Genomic DNA, 12831 nt, shown 5'->3' on the forward strand with positions numbered 1-12831 from the left:
TTAAAAACGTGAGATATTCTATTAGTGCTTTGTGAGTTGCTGGATCGTCCAGAGAACAAGTAAAACCAGAAGTGCTTTTGACTCTAAACACTGGATTCAGCATGTTTCTGAAATTTAGGAAAAGAGCATAAAAGGATAAATTCCTAATAGACTATTCAGATTAGAGGTCGATGTATATGGGTTGTCAGTAGTTCTTAAACCGTTAAAATTAATATGTTAATATTAATTTTTTTACATTTATTTTATTATATATATATATATATTTTAAATCTAGGAAATAAGAAAATACATTTGGGTTGGGTGCATATGGCCAGTCAAGGAAATTACGAGGGTGTTGCAGCACCATGATTTAGCTTGTGATTTATATACACACAATACCGGTCAAAAGTTTTGAAACACTTCACTGAAATGTTTCTAATGATCTTAAAAATCTTTTGATCTGAAGGCATATCCTTAAATGTTTGACATTAGTTTTGTAGACAAAAATATAATTGTGCCACCATATTAATTTATTTCATTATAAAACTAAACTTTTATTTAAAAAAAGTTTTTGAAATTGATGACTTGGACAAAATAATAAAGAAAAGTAGCCAATAAGTGCCCAACATAGATGGAAACTCCTTCAATACTGTTTAAAAAGCATCTCAGGGTGAAACCTCAAGAAGTTGCTTGAGAAAATGTCAAGAGTTCATGTCTGCAAATTCTAGACAAAGGGGGACTACTTTGAAGATGCTAAAATATAACACCGTTTTGATTTATTTTGGATTTTGTTTAGTCTCGACATTATTACCATAGTGCCATTTATGTTATTCCATAGTTTTGATGACTTTACTGTTATTCTAAAATGTAATATATATATATATATATATATATATATATATATATATATATATATATATATATATATATATATATATATATATTATTATTATTATTATAAAAAATGAGTGTTTCAAAACCTTTGACTGGTAGTGTGTGTGTGTGTGTGTGTGTGTGTATATATATATATATATATATATATATATATATATATATATATATATATATATATATATATAGCATTATGTCAGTTAAGTCATTAAGTATATGACATTGTGTTAATATTGTAGTAGTGAATATTAAAAATAGCAACCAATAATTTAAACAATAAAACAATTTCAAGAATACTATGCATTTTAATCTGTGCTAATTATTTTTTAGTTCACTAGCACTGGTGCCAACAGCCCCATTCTCTGTTTTATCTATGGCCAACTTACTTCCACAGCAGAACCATTGCTGGCCTTCCACATCATTTGCATGAGCACCAAAAGAGTTTGTGATATTGAAAACGGGACCAGATGGAGAAGTGCTCTAGTAATTTAGAAATTTTGCTTTTTTAGATAGTTCTGAATTGACCAGAAAACTAAAACGTAATATCATATCCATGACAATCAGGAAATCCCATCTGAAAGTCTTAAAGTTTTGTAACATCTAAAGAGGATGATTAAGAGGACAGCTTCACCAAACTGAAACATAATGTAGACCAAAGGGAAGAGGTAGAGCGGTCCAATCATTTCTGGAGGAAAAGTCACTTTGAGAATGGTTGAGCATAGTTGAATGTTTTGACAGCCGGTCTCAGCAGCGATTGTCCTCCTGCACCTGCAGCAAAGAAAGAGCGATCAGTACAGCTGTATCTGTCATCAGTAAAAATAATCAAGAGACCTCATGCAACACATACACATAGAGGAGTTAGAGAGATAATGCATTAACCATTTTTAAAGATATACTCACTAATTATTTCCACTGTAAAAAGGTTTTAATGAAGAATTGAATAGTACTTTTTAAAATAATGTTTTGCATGACATGGTGTTCAGTCACATATGTGTTTTTTAAAAATCAGTTTTTAACCAGCTAGTGAGTTGCTGGCTTTAACGTACTGTTATGAGAAATATTGTGGACCAGTGATAGTGTAGCTTGTTGTGGCTGGTTAGGACAAATACTCCTCAGCCTCTTCTATCTCTTCTGTTCTATCTCTTCAGAAATGCTTTGTAAATTTGTTTCTCTGGAGCTATGCTGTGTTCCCTGTTGTGAATATCTCTGTAGCTTTTCGGATATAGCACCAAAAAAAGCAAGTTCTCACTTGAACGGCCCAACTTGTGAGCGAGGGATGCATTAACTGCTGCTTTCATGCGAGCAATGGTCAGTGAACATTTTCACTAAATATTCAGTTAGATTTCATTTTGTTTCTTACCAAAACTTAACGTATGCCTTTAGGACAAGTCATGAATCGCATGTAGCCTATTTTATTCTTTTTTTTTTTTTACTTCCGAATTATATGTTGCATCCTTTTGAAACTTGAAGAGAAGGTCACCACCATCCATCTACTGCCACTGTATGACATCAGTAAGCAGAACATATTTTCATAATGTCTCCCTTTGTGTACTGAAAATGAAAGAAAGTCATATGCATTTAAAACAAAATGTGGGTGAGTAAATAATTACAATTTTTGGGGTGAACTATCCCTTTAACCCTGCTGATGTTTGTTAAGTGAAAATTACAGTAATGTTTCCCAATATTCTAAATCAAAAAGTCTAATTTTATTTGACATGTTGTAGCTTGTTGGTTTTTGTTGGGGCATTGGAAATTAAAGGTGCTGTAATCGATTTGAGCTGTTCTGGAACTTCCTTGAGGCTGGGCTGTTGAATTAGACACGCCCCAATTTCCATAGCTCCGCCTTCCAAAAGTAGCATTGAGACCAACACCGGACAGTAGAGCATCCTGTCTTCTTAAAATAGCACCCTCAGCTGACAAATGTTACATATATTAAGATTATATTGTCCCTGAAGTTCCGCTTCAACTACTACACTATGAGAACGTGAATGATTGACAGGCAGAAAGCACATCAAAGTCTTCTGATTGGTTGATCAAATAATGTGTCTGCGGCCCGCGGACACATTTTTGTTTAATGTTTACACAGTCTAGTGTTGTCACAGAGACAGGTGAGATATCTCAGGACACTTATTTCAGTGATATCCTTTAGGCAGAAGGAAAATATTTTGTATACATTACATAAAACATTTTAGGCATTCTCGGGCAAATCGCATAAATCTGTTTTAGACTAGTCTCACAAGTTGGTCATCTGAAATTTTCATTTAAGTTTGGTTTGGTAATGTAAGCCTTCATATCCTTAGGCTACCTTTTGTTTTCATTCTATGTTGCCATGGGAAAAAAACTTTCATCTGAGCTAGTGGGGCTTATGGTGCATTCGGGTTGTGTTGGAATTACCGTAATTATGAGATTCTGACTTGTAAAAAGCATTCACATATTCGTAGAACTCATAATTACAAGTTGTAAACTCATAGTTCTACTGTATGAAAGCTCTGACTTGATAGTCATGATGTCATATAAAGCCATATGGCAGCTGCCTTTAACAGTTAAAGGTAGTGAACACATTTCTGTTTGAAGCAGTTAAAATTTTAATAAAATTGTGTTTTTTATTATTTGTGTTAAAATCACAAAGGGACAGATTCACTAAACAGTTTCCACTTTTGCATGTGGTATTAAGCACAAATACCTGAATCTTATTCACTAACCACCCGCAATCACTTATAGCGGGTGCAATCAGCGCTGAAATTGAGCTGCTTTTTCAATATTTAAATTAAGTCATTGTCATTCCTTTCCGTGCAAACATGCCTATATAATTTCTATGTAAATTAGGCTCATTAAAAAATGCACTTCATTCACAATTTATATTGCGCTATGAAATATATATATTTCATACCACCGAATGAAAGTTCTCTTTAAAAGAGATGATTGTGAACATATTCAACTGATCATTTCAGCAGTAATTAATCAAATAATTATAAAATTATGTTGAAGAGCATTATAACCTGGCATATATCCAGATGTGCTGTGTCATCAAGTGTACTTTCTGCATGATTAAGAAATGATCCTGGTGTCTGGATCAAAGTGATTCTGATAAGTCACGGCAGGATGGGTCATCTGGTGGTCTGCGGCATCTTTGTCTATATTGTGCTCAGAATCGGACCGCAAGACAAGAATTACGCGAGCAAATTGCGTTCATCAGCGATTTTCTGGGAGCATTTGCGCCTTTGCCTGATCTGCAGCGGCGTAGATTCCAGGGAGTATGGGGGTAGGTAACATCTCGGTTACTGTCGTAACCACCATTCCCTGATGGAGGGAACGAGACATTGAGTCGATGTAGTGACTCTAGGGGTCGCTCTTGAGAGCCCCAAAACACCTTCAAATCTTTGAGAAAAGGTCAATGGAAATTGGCGATTGGAATTTGCATGACACATACCCGGACATATGGATATAAAAGGGAGCTGGATGCAGGTCTACAGAAGGGTGACCGTGCCACAGAAGATACATCACAGGAGTTTACTGGGGTAACCGACACCTGTGGAGCACTTACCCCAGTACAGGACACGTTAGCACACGTACTGGCAGTCCCGGCGCCATGGGTAGGCATTGGGGGGCCTGGCCCGCCCTGTGAGTCACTATTGCCCGCCCTGGACGATCCTGTCTCCCTTCATCAACTCTACGTCACGTCTCACATCTAATTTAATCGCGATCTCACAAAGCTCTTTTATTATGCAGCATGCAGAATTCAGCACAGAACAGAAACTCCAACGTTTTGAGCGGTGAGTGGATTTTGTCTGAAATGCATCTGATTGGCCATTGCGTTTTAGAAATCAACACATATGTCTGTGATTGGCTACATTGCACAACGCTGCAAAAACACGTTATAGGCTAATGAGAACATCTACTTATGCTTGCGACTGTAAATCGTTATTTTGTTTAGATGTTCTTATTGCTTTTGTGCAATAGATGAATAACAATGTATTTGTTTTTGGATGTTTTATTTAGATAGGAAGTCCCACGAATGGTTTTATTCTCCCGCAACCCATTACCGCCTGCGCACGCACTCAAACATCAAATCTAGTTGTGAATGTTAGTAGTCCCGCGGGAGTCGACCAACCACCAGTCCTTGCTTGTTTGCACTTTTAATTATATTTTTTTATCAATAGGCTACTGTAACTTTCGTTACAAGTTGGTAAGTTGTCGTTTTGTATATACATGATGAATAAACTCCTGAACAAAAATAAAAATGTGTTTGGTCTGATTTAAAAAATAATATTTTTAAATGGATTTGATTGGTTTGTCGATTGTGAGCGCGGGAATATTTGTTTGTATACTAAGCATAGTAGCGCTTAATAACGATAGCTGTTATTTTTTTTTTTAAACAACTATGCTGAGCTATTTCGTGTGGCAGTTACCATGGATATACGGCGTTTCTTTAATCAAAGACCACCAAAGTTGGCAGAAGAGAGCAGCGAGGTAAGGGGAGAAGACCCAGGGTGTAGCAGTTCACAAGAGGTCGATCCAACTCCCAACACTGCAGAGGCTAGCCTTTCCAGCGATACTAGTTGGTCTAACGTTACTTGCCAAAGCCATAGCCTCAAGCAAGGGACGTCACGGCCACAGGTGGCAGGCGGTTGACTGTGAGATGCGTTCTGTTTCTGCTGGGATCTTTGATTTAAAATAGGACAAAAAGTCAATATTGCATCTAAAATGTAAGTGACTTAATATGAATTACTTGTTTATTGAACTGTCGAAATCAGTGTTACATTTTCAATCGTGATGGTATTCAGCACTTGGTTGTATGGTGTTGCTTCATGTTATAAATATAAAAACTAACTTACACATTTAGAATTTTTTCCCGCAGTACGCTAACTGAGTTTCTTTGTGTGAGCTGCAGTTAGGCCTATTTGTTTCATCGAGAGGCTGCGCGAGCCTAAACCGCAATAGCATCAGTACATTATGTAACAGGCTACTATCGATCATTATCATTGTATCATACATATTCAATTCATAATCGGTCATATCATTTAATGTTATTATGCAATTAGGGAATTAGGTTTATCTCAGTTGTGCCCCCCTGAAAAAAATGTAATGCCTGTCCGTGAATTTGTGTCTGGCGCCGGGTCTGCGTACTGGGAATTCAAAATCAAATCAAATCAAATCACTTTATTGTCACACTACCATGTACACAAGTGCAACACTAGGTGAAATTCTTGTGTGCAGTTCCGAGCAACATAGCAGTCATGACAGTGACGAGACATATACCAATTACAATAAACAACATATTTGCACAACACAATTTACATATGAAATGTACACATACTTACACAACACAATAATTATATACAATGTACAGTAAACAATACACACAATATAGAATACACAATATACAATAAGTGGGAGTATATGAAATATATATAAGTAGTTGAATTGAGGAGAAAATGTTGACAGTCCAGTGTGAGATTATAGATTAATAAAGTGCAGTGCTAATTATTGAGTCTGACTGCTTGGAGGAAGAAGCTGTCATGTAGTCGGCTGGTGCGGGTCCTGATGCTGCGATACCGCCTGCCTGATGGTAGCAGTGAGAACAGACCATGACTCAGGTGGCTGGAGTCTCTGAGGATCCTCCGAGCTTTTTTCACACACCGCCTGGTGTATATGTCCTGGAGGGAGGGAAGCTCACCTCCGATGATGTTTCTGGCAGTTCGCACCACCCTTTGCAGGGCTTTGCAGTTGTGGGCGGTGCTATTGCCGTACCAGGCGGAGATGCAGCCAGTCAGGATGCTCTCTACAGTACAAGTGTAGAACTGTGTGAGGATGTGGTGGTTCATTCCAAACTTTCTCAGCCGTCTCAGGAAGAAAAGGCGCTGGTGAGCCTTCTTCACAACGGCCTCAGTGTGGACGGACCATGTGAGTTCCTCAGTAATGTGGACACCGAGGAACTTGAAACTGCTGACTCTCTCCACCGGTGCTCCATTAATGGTGATGGGGCTGTGTACTCTGTCTTTCCTCCTGAAGTCCACTACAAGCGCCTTGGTTTTACTGACGTTGAGGGAGAGGTTGTGCTCCTGACACCAGCGTGTCAGAGTGTGCACCTCCTCTCTGTAGGCTCTTTCATCATTGTCAGTGATCAGACCTACCACCGTCGTATCGTCAGCAAACGTAATGATGGCATTGGAGCTATGTGTTGCCACACAGTCATGCGTGTATAGGGAATACAGGAGAGGGCTAAGAACACAGCCCTGCGGGGCTCCAGTGTTGAGGGTCAGTGATGAGGAGGTGTTGCTGCCCATTCTAACCACCTGACATCTGCCAGACAGGAAATCCAGGATCCAGCTGCACAGCGAGCTGTTTAGGCCCAGAGCCCGGAGTTTCTCATCAAGCTTGGAGGGCACTATGGTGTTGAATGCTGAGCTGTAGTCTACAAACAGCATTCTCACATATGTGTTCCTTTTTTCCAGATGGGAGAGAGCAGTGTGTAGTGCAGATGCAATGGCATCGTCAGTGGAGCGGTTGTTGCGGTAGGCAAACTGCAATGGGTCCAAAGAGGTGGGCAGAACAGAGCAGATGTAATCTCTGATTAACCTCTCAAAGCATTTGCTGATGATGGGAGTCAGAGCAACAGGACGCCAGTCATTTAAGCAAGTGATTGTGGCTTGCTTCGGTACAGGCACAATGGTTGATGTTTTGAAGCATGTGGGGACTACAGACAGGGAGAGGGACAGATTGAAAATGTCCATAAAAACACCAGCCAGTTGATTCGCGCACGCTCTGATGACGCGGCCCGGAATGCCGTCTGGACCCGCGGCTTTACGGATGTCCACCCGTCGGAAGGATCGGGTTACATCCACAACAGAGACGGAGAGTGAACCAACCTCTGTAGCGTCAGCCGCGAATACTCTCTCCGCGAGGGCGGTGTTATTGTCCTCAAAACGAGCATAAAATGTATTAAGTTCGTCCGGGAGAGATGCAGCGATGTTCATGGCGGAGTCTTTATTCCGTCTGTAGTCCGTGATGGTGTTAATTCCCTGCCACATACTTCTGGAGTCAGTGGTGTTGAACTGACCTTCAAGCTTGTGCCTGTACTGGCGTTTGGCTGCACTGATGGTGTTACAGAGAGCATAACTGCACTGATGGTGTTACAGAGGGCATAACAAAGGGCTTGTTTACGCTCCTCCGTGTTTGGAGAATTAAAAGCGGAGGTCCGTGCATTGAGTGCCGTGCGAACATCGCCATTAGCCCATGGTTTCTGGTTGGGGTATATCCATATTGTTTTGGTTGGAACAACATCCTCTACGCACTTCCTGATGAAACACGTTACGCTGTCAGCGTAAACCTCGATGTTGTCATCAGAGGCGGACCGGAACATCTCCCAGTCCGCGTGATCAAAACAGTCTTGTAGCGCAGAGTCTGATTGGTCCGACCAGCACTGGATCGTTCTGAGGGTGGGTGCATCCCGTTTCAGTTTATGCCTGTACGCGGGCAGAAGCAGAACGAAATTGTGGTCCGATTTGCCAAATGGGGGGCGGGGTAGGGATTTGTAGCCATCCCGGAAAGGAGAGTAACAATGGTCTAAAATCCGGTCCCCTCGTGTGTTGAACTTTATGTGTTGGTGGTATTTTGGAGCGATTGTTTTGAAGTTGGCTTTGTTAAAGTCCCCGGTAACAATGAACGCAGCCTCAGGGTGCGCGGTTTCCTGCTCACTTATACTCCCATACATTTCCCTGAGTGCCCGGTCTGTGTCGGCTTGTGGGGGGATGTACACAGCTGTGATGATGACCGCTGTGAATTCCCTCGGTAGCCAGAATGGTCGACACATAAGCATGAGATATTCCAGATCAGGAGAGCAGAAAGACTTTATGAAATGTACATTCCTCTGATCACACCATGATTTGTTGATCATAAAACATACAACACCACCTCTGCTTTTACCTGAGAGGTCTTTCGCTCTGTCCGCTCGGTGCACGGAAAAGCCCGTGATTTCGATGGCCGAGTCTGGAATCTCCGCAGCCAGCCAGGTTTCTGTAAGGCAGATAACACAGCAATCTCTCGTCTCTCGTTGGAAATAGATCCGCTCTCAGCTCGCAGAGTTTGTTGTCCAGAGACTGAACATTTGCCAGTAGTATACTGGGTAGCGGGGGTCGATTTGCACGACGTCTTACTCTGATGAGAACACTGGCTTGTTTTCCTCTGTTCCTTCTGCGTTTCCGCGGCCAAGCAGCCCAGACAAAGGGCTCCGCCGGCATGTTTGTAAACAGCGGGTCGGCATTAAGGAATTTGAAGTCCGGTTTTCAATGTGTAATTGCAGAACCAATGTCCAAAAGCATTTGTCTGTCGTAAACAATAAGGCAAACAACATCCGAGACAAAAAAACAAAGAACTGTAAACAAAACAAACAATAAACCGCAGTGTTGTATCGGAGCTCGCAACGCAGCAGCCATACTCGGCGCCATCTTGAGTCAATTCCTCCGCTGAATTCGCGAGCCAGAGGGCTAGAGAGGAAGGACATCCAGGGATCACGGTTTGTGAATTTGCATGGGTGAGAAGAGCACACGGCTTCACCTCCTGGAGGGGAAAGGCACTATACACAAGCGGTACATGCGGCCAGATGCCCGCATTATTCATTCGTACCTGCTCACACCGGAGACTGTAAAATCTTGTGATGGTATTAGGTGTACCCAACCTCCTGCTCTGCAGATGTCTGCTATAGAGGTGCCACTGGCCAGCGCCCATGAGGATGCCAGACTCCTTTTAGATTGTGCTCGTATTATCCGAAGGGGCGGGCACTGCCTGGTAAGCCAGCACTATGGTGTTCATGACCCAGCGGGAAAGCCTCTGTTTGGGGACAGCGTTCCCTTTCCGCTGTCCGCCAAAGCTAGCAAAGAGATGCTCAGAGCAGTGCTATCCAAATAGATATGCAAAACACGCACTGGACACAGCAACGATAAGGCTAGGTCTGCCTCCTCCCAGGACAGCTTCGCTTGCAGGCTCACTAATGTGAACGTGGGAACCTTGGGCAGATAGCTCGGTCAGGGTCTCAGGATCATGTGAGAGTCTTCTGGAATGAACTCCAGGCATGTTTCGCTGACAGAGAACGCTTGCAGGTCCCCGACCCTTTTGATGTAAGTGAGCGCGATCAGGATTTAACGAGACAGCCTTTAACTCGACTGACTCTAGGGCTCGAATAAGGCTCTCCAAAGGCCCAGAGAACCAAGGAGAGGTCCCATGAGGGAAGAGGCACGGCCTAGGAGGATTCAACCTCATCGTGCCGCTCAGGAACCCGATGATCAAGTTGTGCTTCCCTGAAAACATACCCCCCAGCCTCTCCTGCAGGAAATAAAGCACTGATCCAACTGCATCTCTAGGGGTCTTAGCGTCAGGAAGAACACCACTTAGCAAACACATGCCACTTCAGGGTATACAGCTGCCTTGTAGAAGGAGCCCTGGCCTGAGTGATCGTGTTTACCTCTGCGTGCGGTAGACCACTTAAGTCTTCCACATCCCATCAAGGGAATAAGTTCAGGCAGTTCAGCACCGACTGCGCATGCTTGCCTGTGAGGTGCAGAACCTCAATAACCTGCCACGATAATGTGTCCGCTGTGACGTTGAGGTTGCTGGGGATGTCAGTGGCCGGTTCAGAACTCGCAAGTCCAGGATGTCCAGTGAATGCCACGGAACCGGGGCGGTCGCCTGGCGAACTGAATGGCGTAGCCGAGTCGGATAGTTCTGGCCAACCAGCGCGGCGGGTTGGAGAGCATTAGCCACACGTCCAAACTCCAGGTAAGGGGGTGCTGTTTGTATGGTGCAGCTGGGCACATGAATGTGGGGAGCCTCGTTCGTGAGGCCCTGGCTGCGAGTGCTCGTTGTCCGGTTGCAGTGGCAATGGTGACCGTGGGCACTGGCGGTGTGACCCAAGGAAAGAGGAAACTGCTCTTTTTGGACAATGTGGGGATGCCCGAAGGGGGATGCCCGAAGGGGGATGCCCTCGGCGAACAGACGGGGTGCGCACTCTTGAGCCATGCCGGTGCAAGACGTGCTGTATGGCCTCTGTCTGTTGCTGGGCAAAATCCTCGATGGTGTCACCGAAAAGGCTGACGTGGGACATGGCCACATTCAGGAAACGTGCCTTGTCCGCATCCCTCATCTCAACCAAGTTCAGCCACAGGTGGTGCTCCTAGACCAAGAGAGTGGACATCGTCTGCCCCAGATCCCGCGCCACCTAGACACGTAAGGCAGTGATCGTGGCCGTCAGAGGCGGAGAAGTAACGACCACACCCAGGAACTACACAGAGACGGAAAGGCATCTTTAAAAATACGCGTCTTTAAAAAGACGTTCACGTCAATGTGTTTGATCTAATATAATAATAAATATATATAATAATATAATAATTATACTCTTTAGAGGAGAAATACACTCTTTTAGCGCTGTCAAAGCACCCAGGGGCGTTGCTCTGCACTAAGCGTACATATGGAGAGAAAGCCGCTGTAATGCAGAGTATATCCAACAGCAAACGTTTCTTTAGAGGTGAATTGGAACGGCAGTGCATTCAGCTCGCTGATACACAACCGCTCAGCTCCGACACCTAATGTTATCAGAAGAGCTGCGGCCCTGAATAAACCCCACCTGACCTATAAGAGATGTCATAACTTTACTTAATCTGTTAGCCAGAATTTTTGACAATATTTTTACATCTAGCTGGATCAGGGAAATTGGAATGTAACTCAGACTGATCCGGGCTTGTGTCATGGTTGGAAGAAGCTTTCCATTCTTTAATGATTCCGTATAAACATCTAACAAAAGTAATAATAATATCTAATATCTTCATCAGTAGACGAAGACTTGGAACTATAGAGATCAAGATAGAATTCTTTAAAAGCACTTTTAATATCAATGGCCAAGGTAAATATTTTACCACCAGCAGATTTCACTGAGGGAATGGTAGAAAAAGACTCTCTCTGCTTTATATTTCTAGCCAAATGCTTCCCTGCTTTGTCCCCCAACTCAAAGTATGACTGTCTTGCCCTGAATAGCCAAAACTCCACCTTACGCAACAAATAGTATTATATCTGTTGTAACAGTCTTGGCCTGTCATTCTTGGCCTGCCATTATTTAATATATAGCTACTACCTCACAATAGGGGGAGTATTACTCTGTTGGCTCCAGTATATAAGCAAGGGAGTAAGAGTAGAAGTGAGATGTGTTTGGTGCTAACAGCATGTTGCATGGTGTTTGCATGCCACTCTCAGAATCCAGATTAGGAAACGTGGTGATTAATGCTCAATCAATGTAAGGTGCTGTTTCTTTTCTTTGTTCCATGGGTGTTTGATTATTGCTCGTGTTTATTCTTATGGATGGGAGTAACAGAATACATGTAACAGTGCCCCCTAATATAGATTTTGTGGCATGTGATCTGGTTTTAAACACTAAGCACTGTTACATATTGGCACCCAAACAGGGACCGCAGGCATTTGTATTTGTGTGTTCAATGTATATTTCCGATATATCAATATGGCGAGTGAGGTGGCTCTGGGAGGGGATGGATCTGGACCTGGATTTCTCATTTGAAACATTCACCATTTGTAGAGACCTGTTTGGAGAGATGATCAACTTTTTCAGTGAATTATATATTGACTCAGGAGAAGAGGATGAAAGGGGCTTGTATGACGGGCATGAAGAATTTCCACCAACACCACTTGAACTTGAAACCGATCACAACCCGGTTACACCCCTAACAACCTTAGTAGAGCGACTATCAGAACGGTTAACTTTACTTGAAGCCGCTGTGAAGAGAGAAACGGTGGGTGAGTGAGTGTTTTCTCAAAAGACGTTTGAAGCCAAGGTCCAAGCCTTGGAAGGAAACATTTATTATCGTTTTGACCGTGAGAGAGAAAATAAAGGAACAGTTGAAGATAGCAATTAGGGACAATCCATGATAGTCTGTTTGAAACGTCACAACACTCAACTTG

General features: G+C 42.7%; 1 protein-coding gene across 1 annotated transcript in view; it reads right to left on the reverse strand.

Annotated features, from left to right (window-relative positions):
• Nucleotides 1-1172: 1172 nt before the first annotated feature.
• LOC127627147 (hepatic sodium/bile acid cotransporter-like) overlaps nt 1173-12831 on the reverse strand; it is a 33321-nt gene continuing 21662 nt past the window's right edge. Inside the window, exon 5 of the mRNA XM_052103402.1 lies at nt 1173-1638. Within this exon, the coding sequence (XP_051959362.1) occupies nt 1431-1638 (208 nt within the window). The 3' untranslated portion in view covers nt 1173-1430. The remainder of the gene's footprint in view (nt 1639-12831) is intronic.

Source organism: Xyrauchen texanus, chromosome 33, assembly GCF_025860055.1.
Source record: "Xyrauchen texanus isolate HMW12.3.18 chromosome 33, RBS_HiC_50CHRs, whole genome shotgun sequence".
Lineage (NCBI taxonomy): Eukaryota > Metazoa > Chordata > Actinopteri > Cypriniformes > Catostomidae > Xyrauchen > Xyrauchen texanus.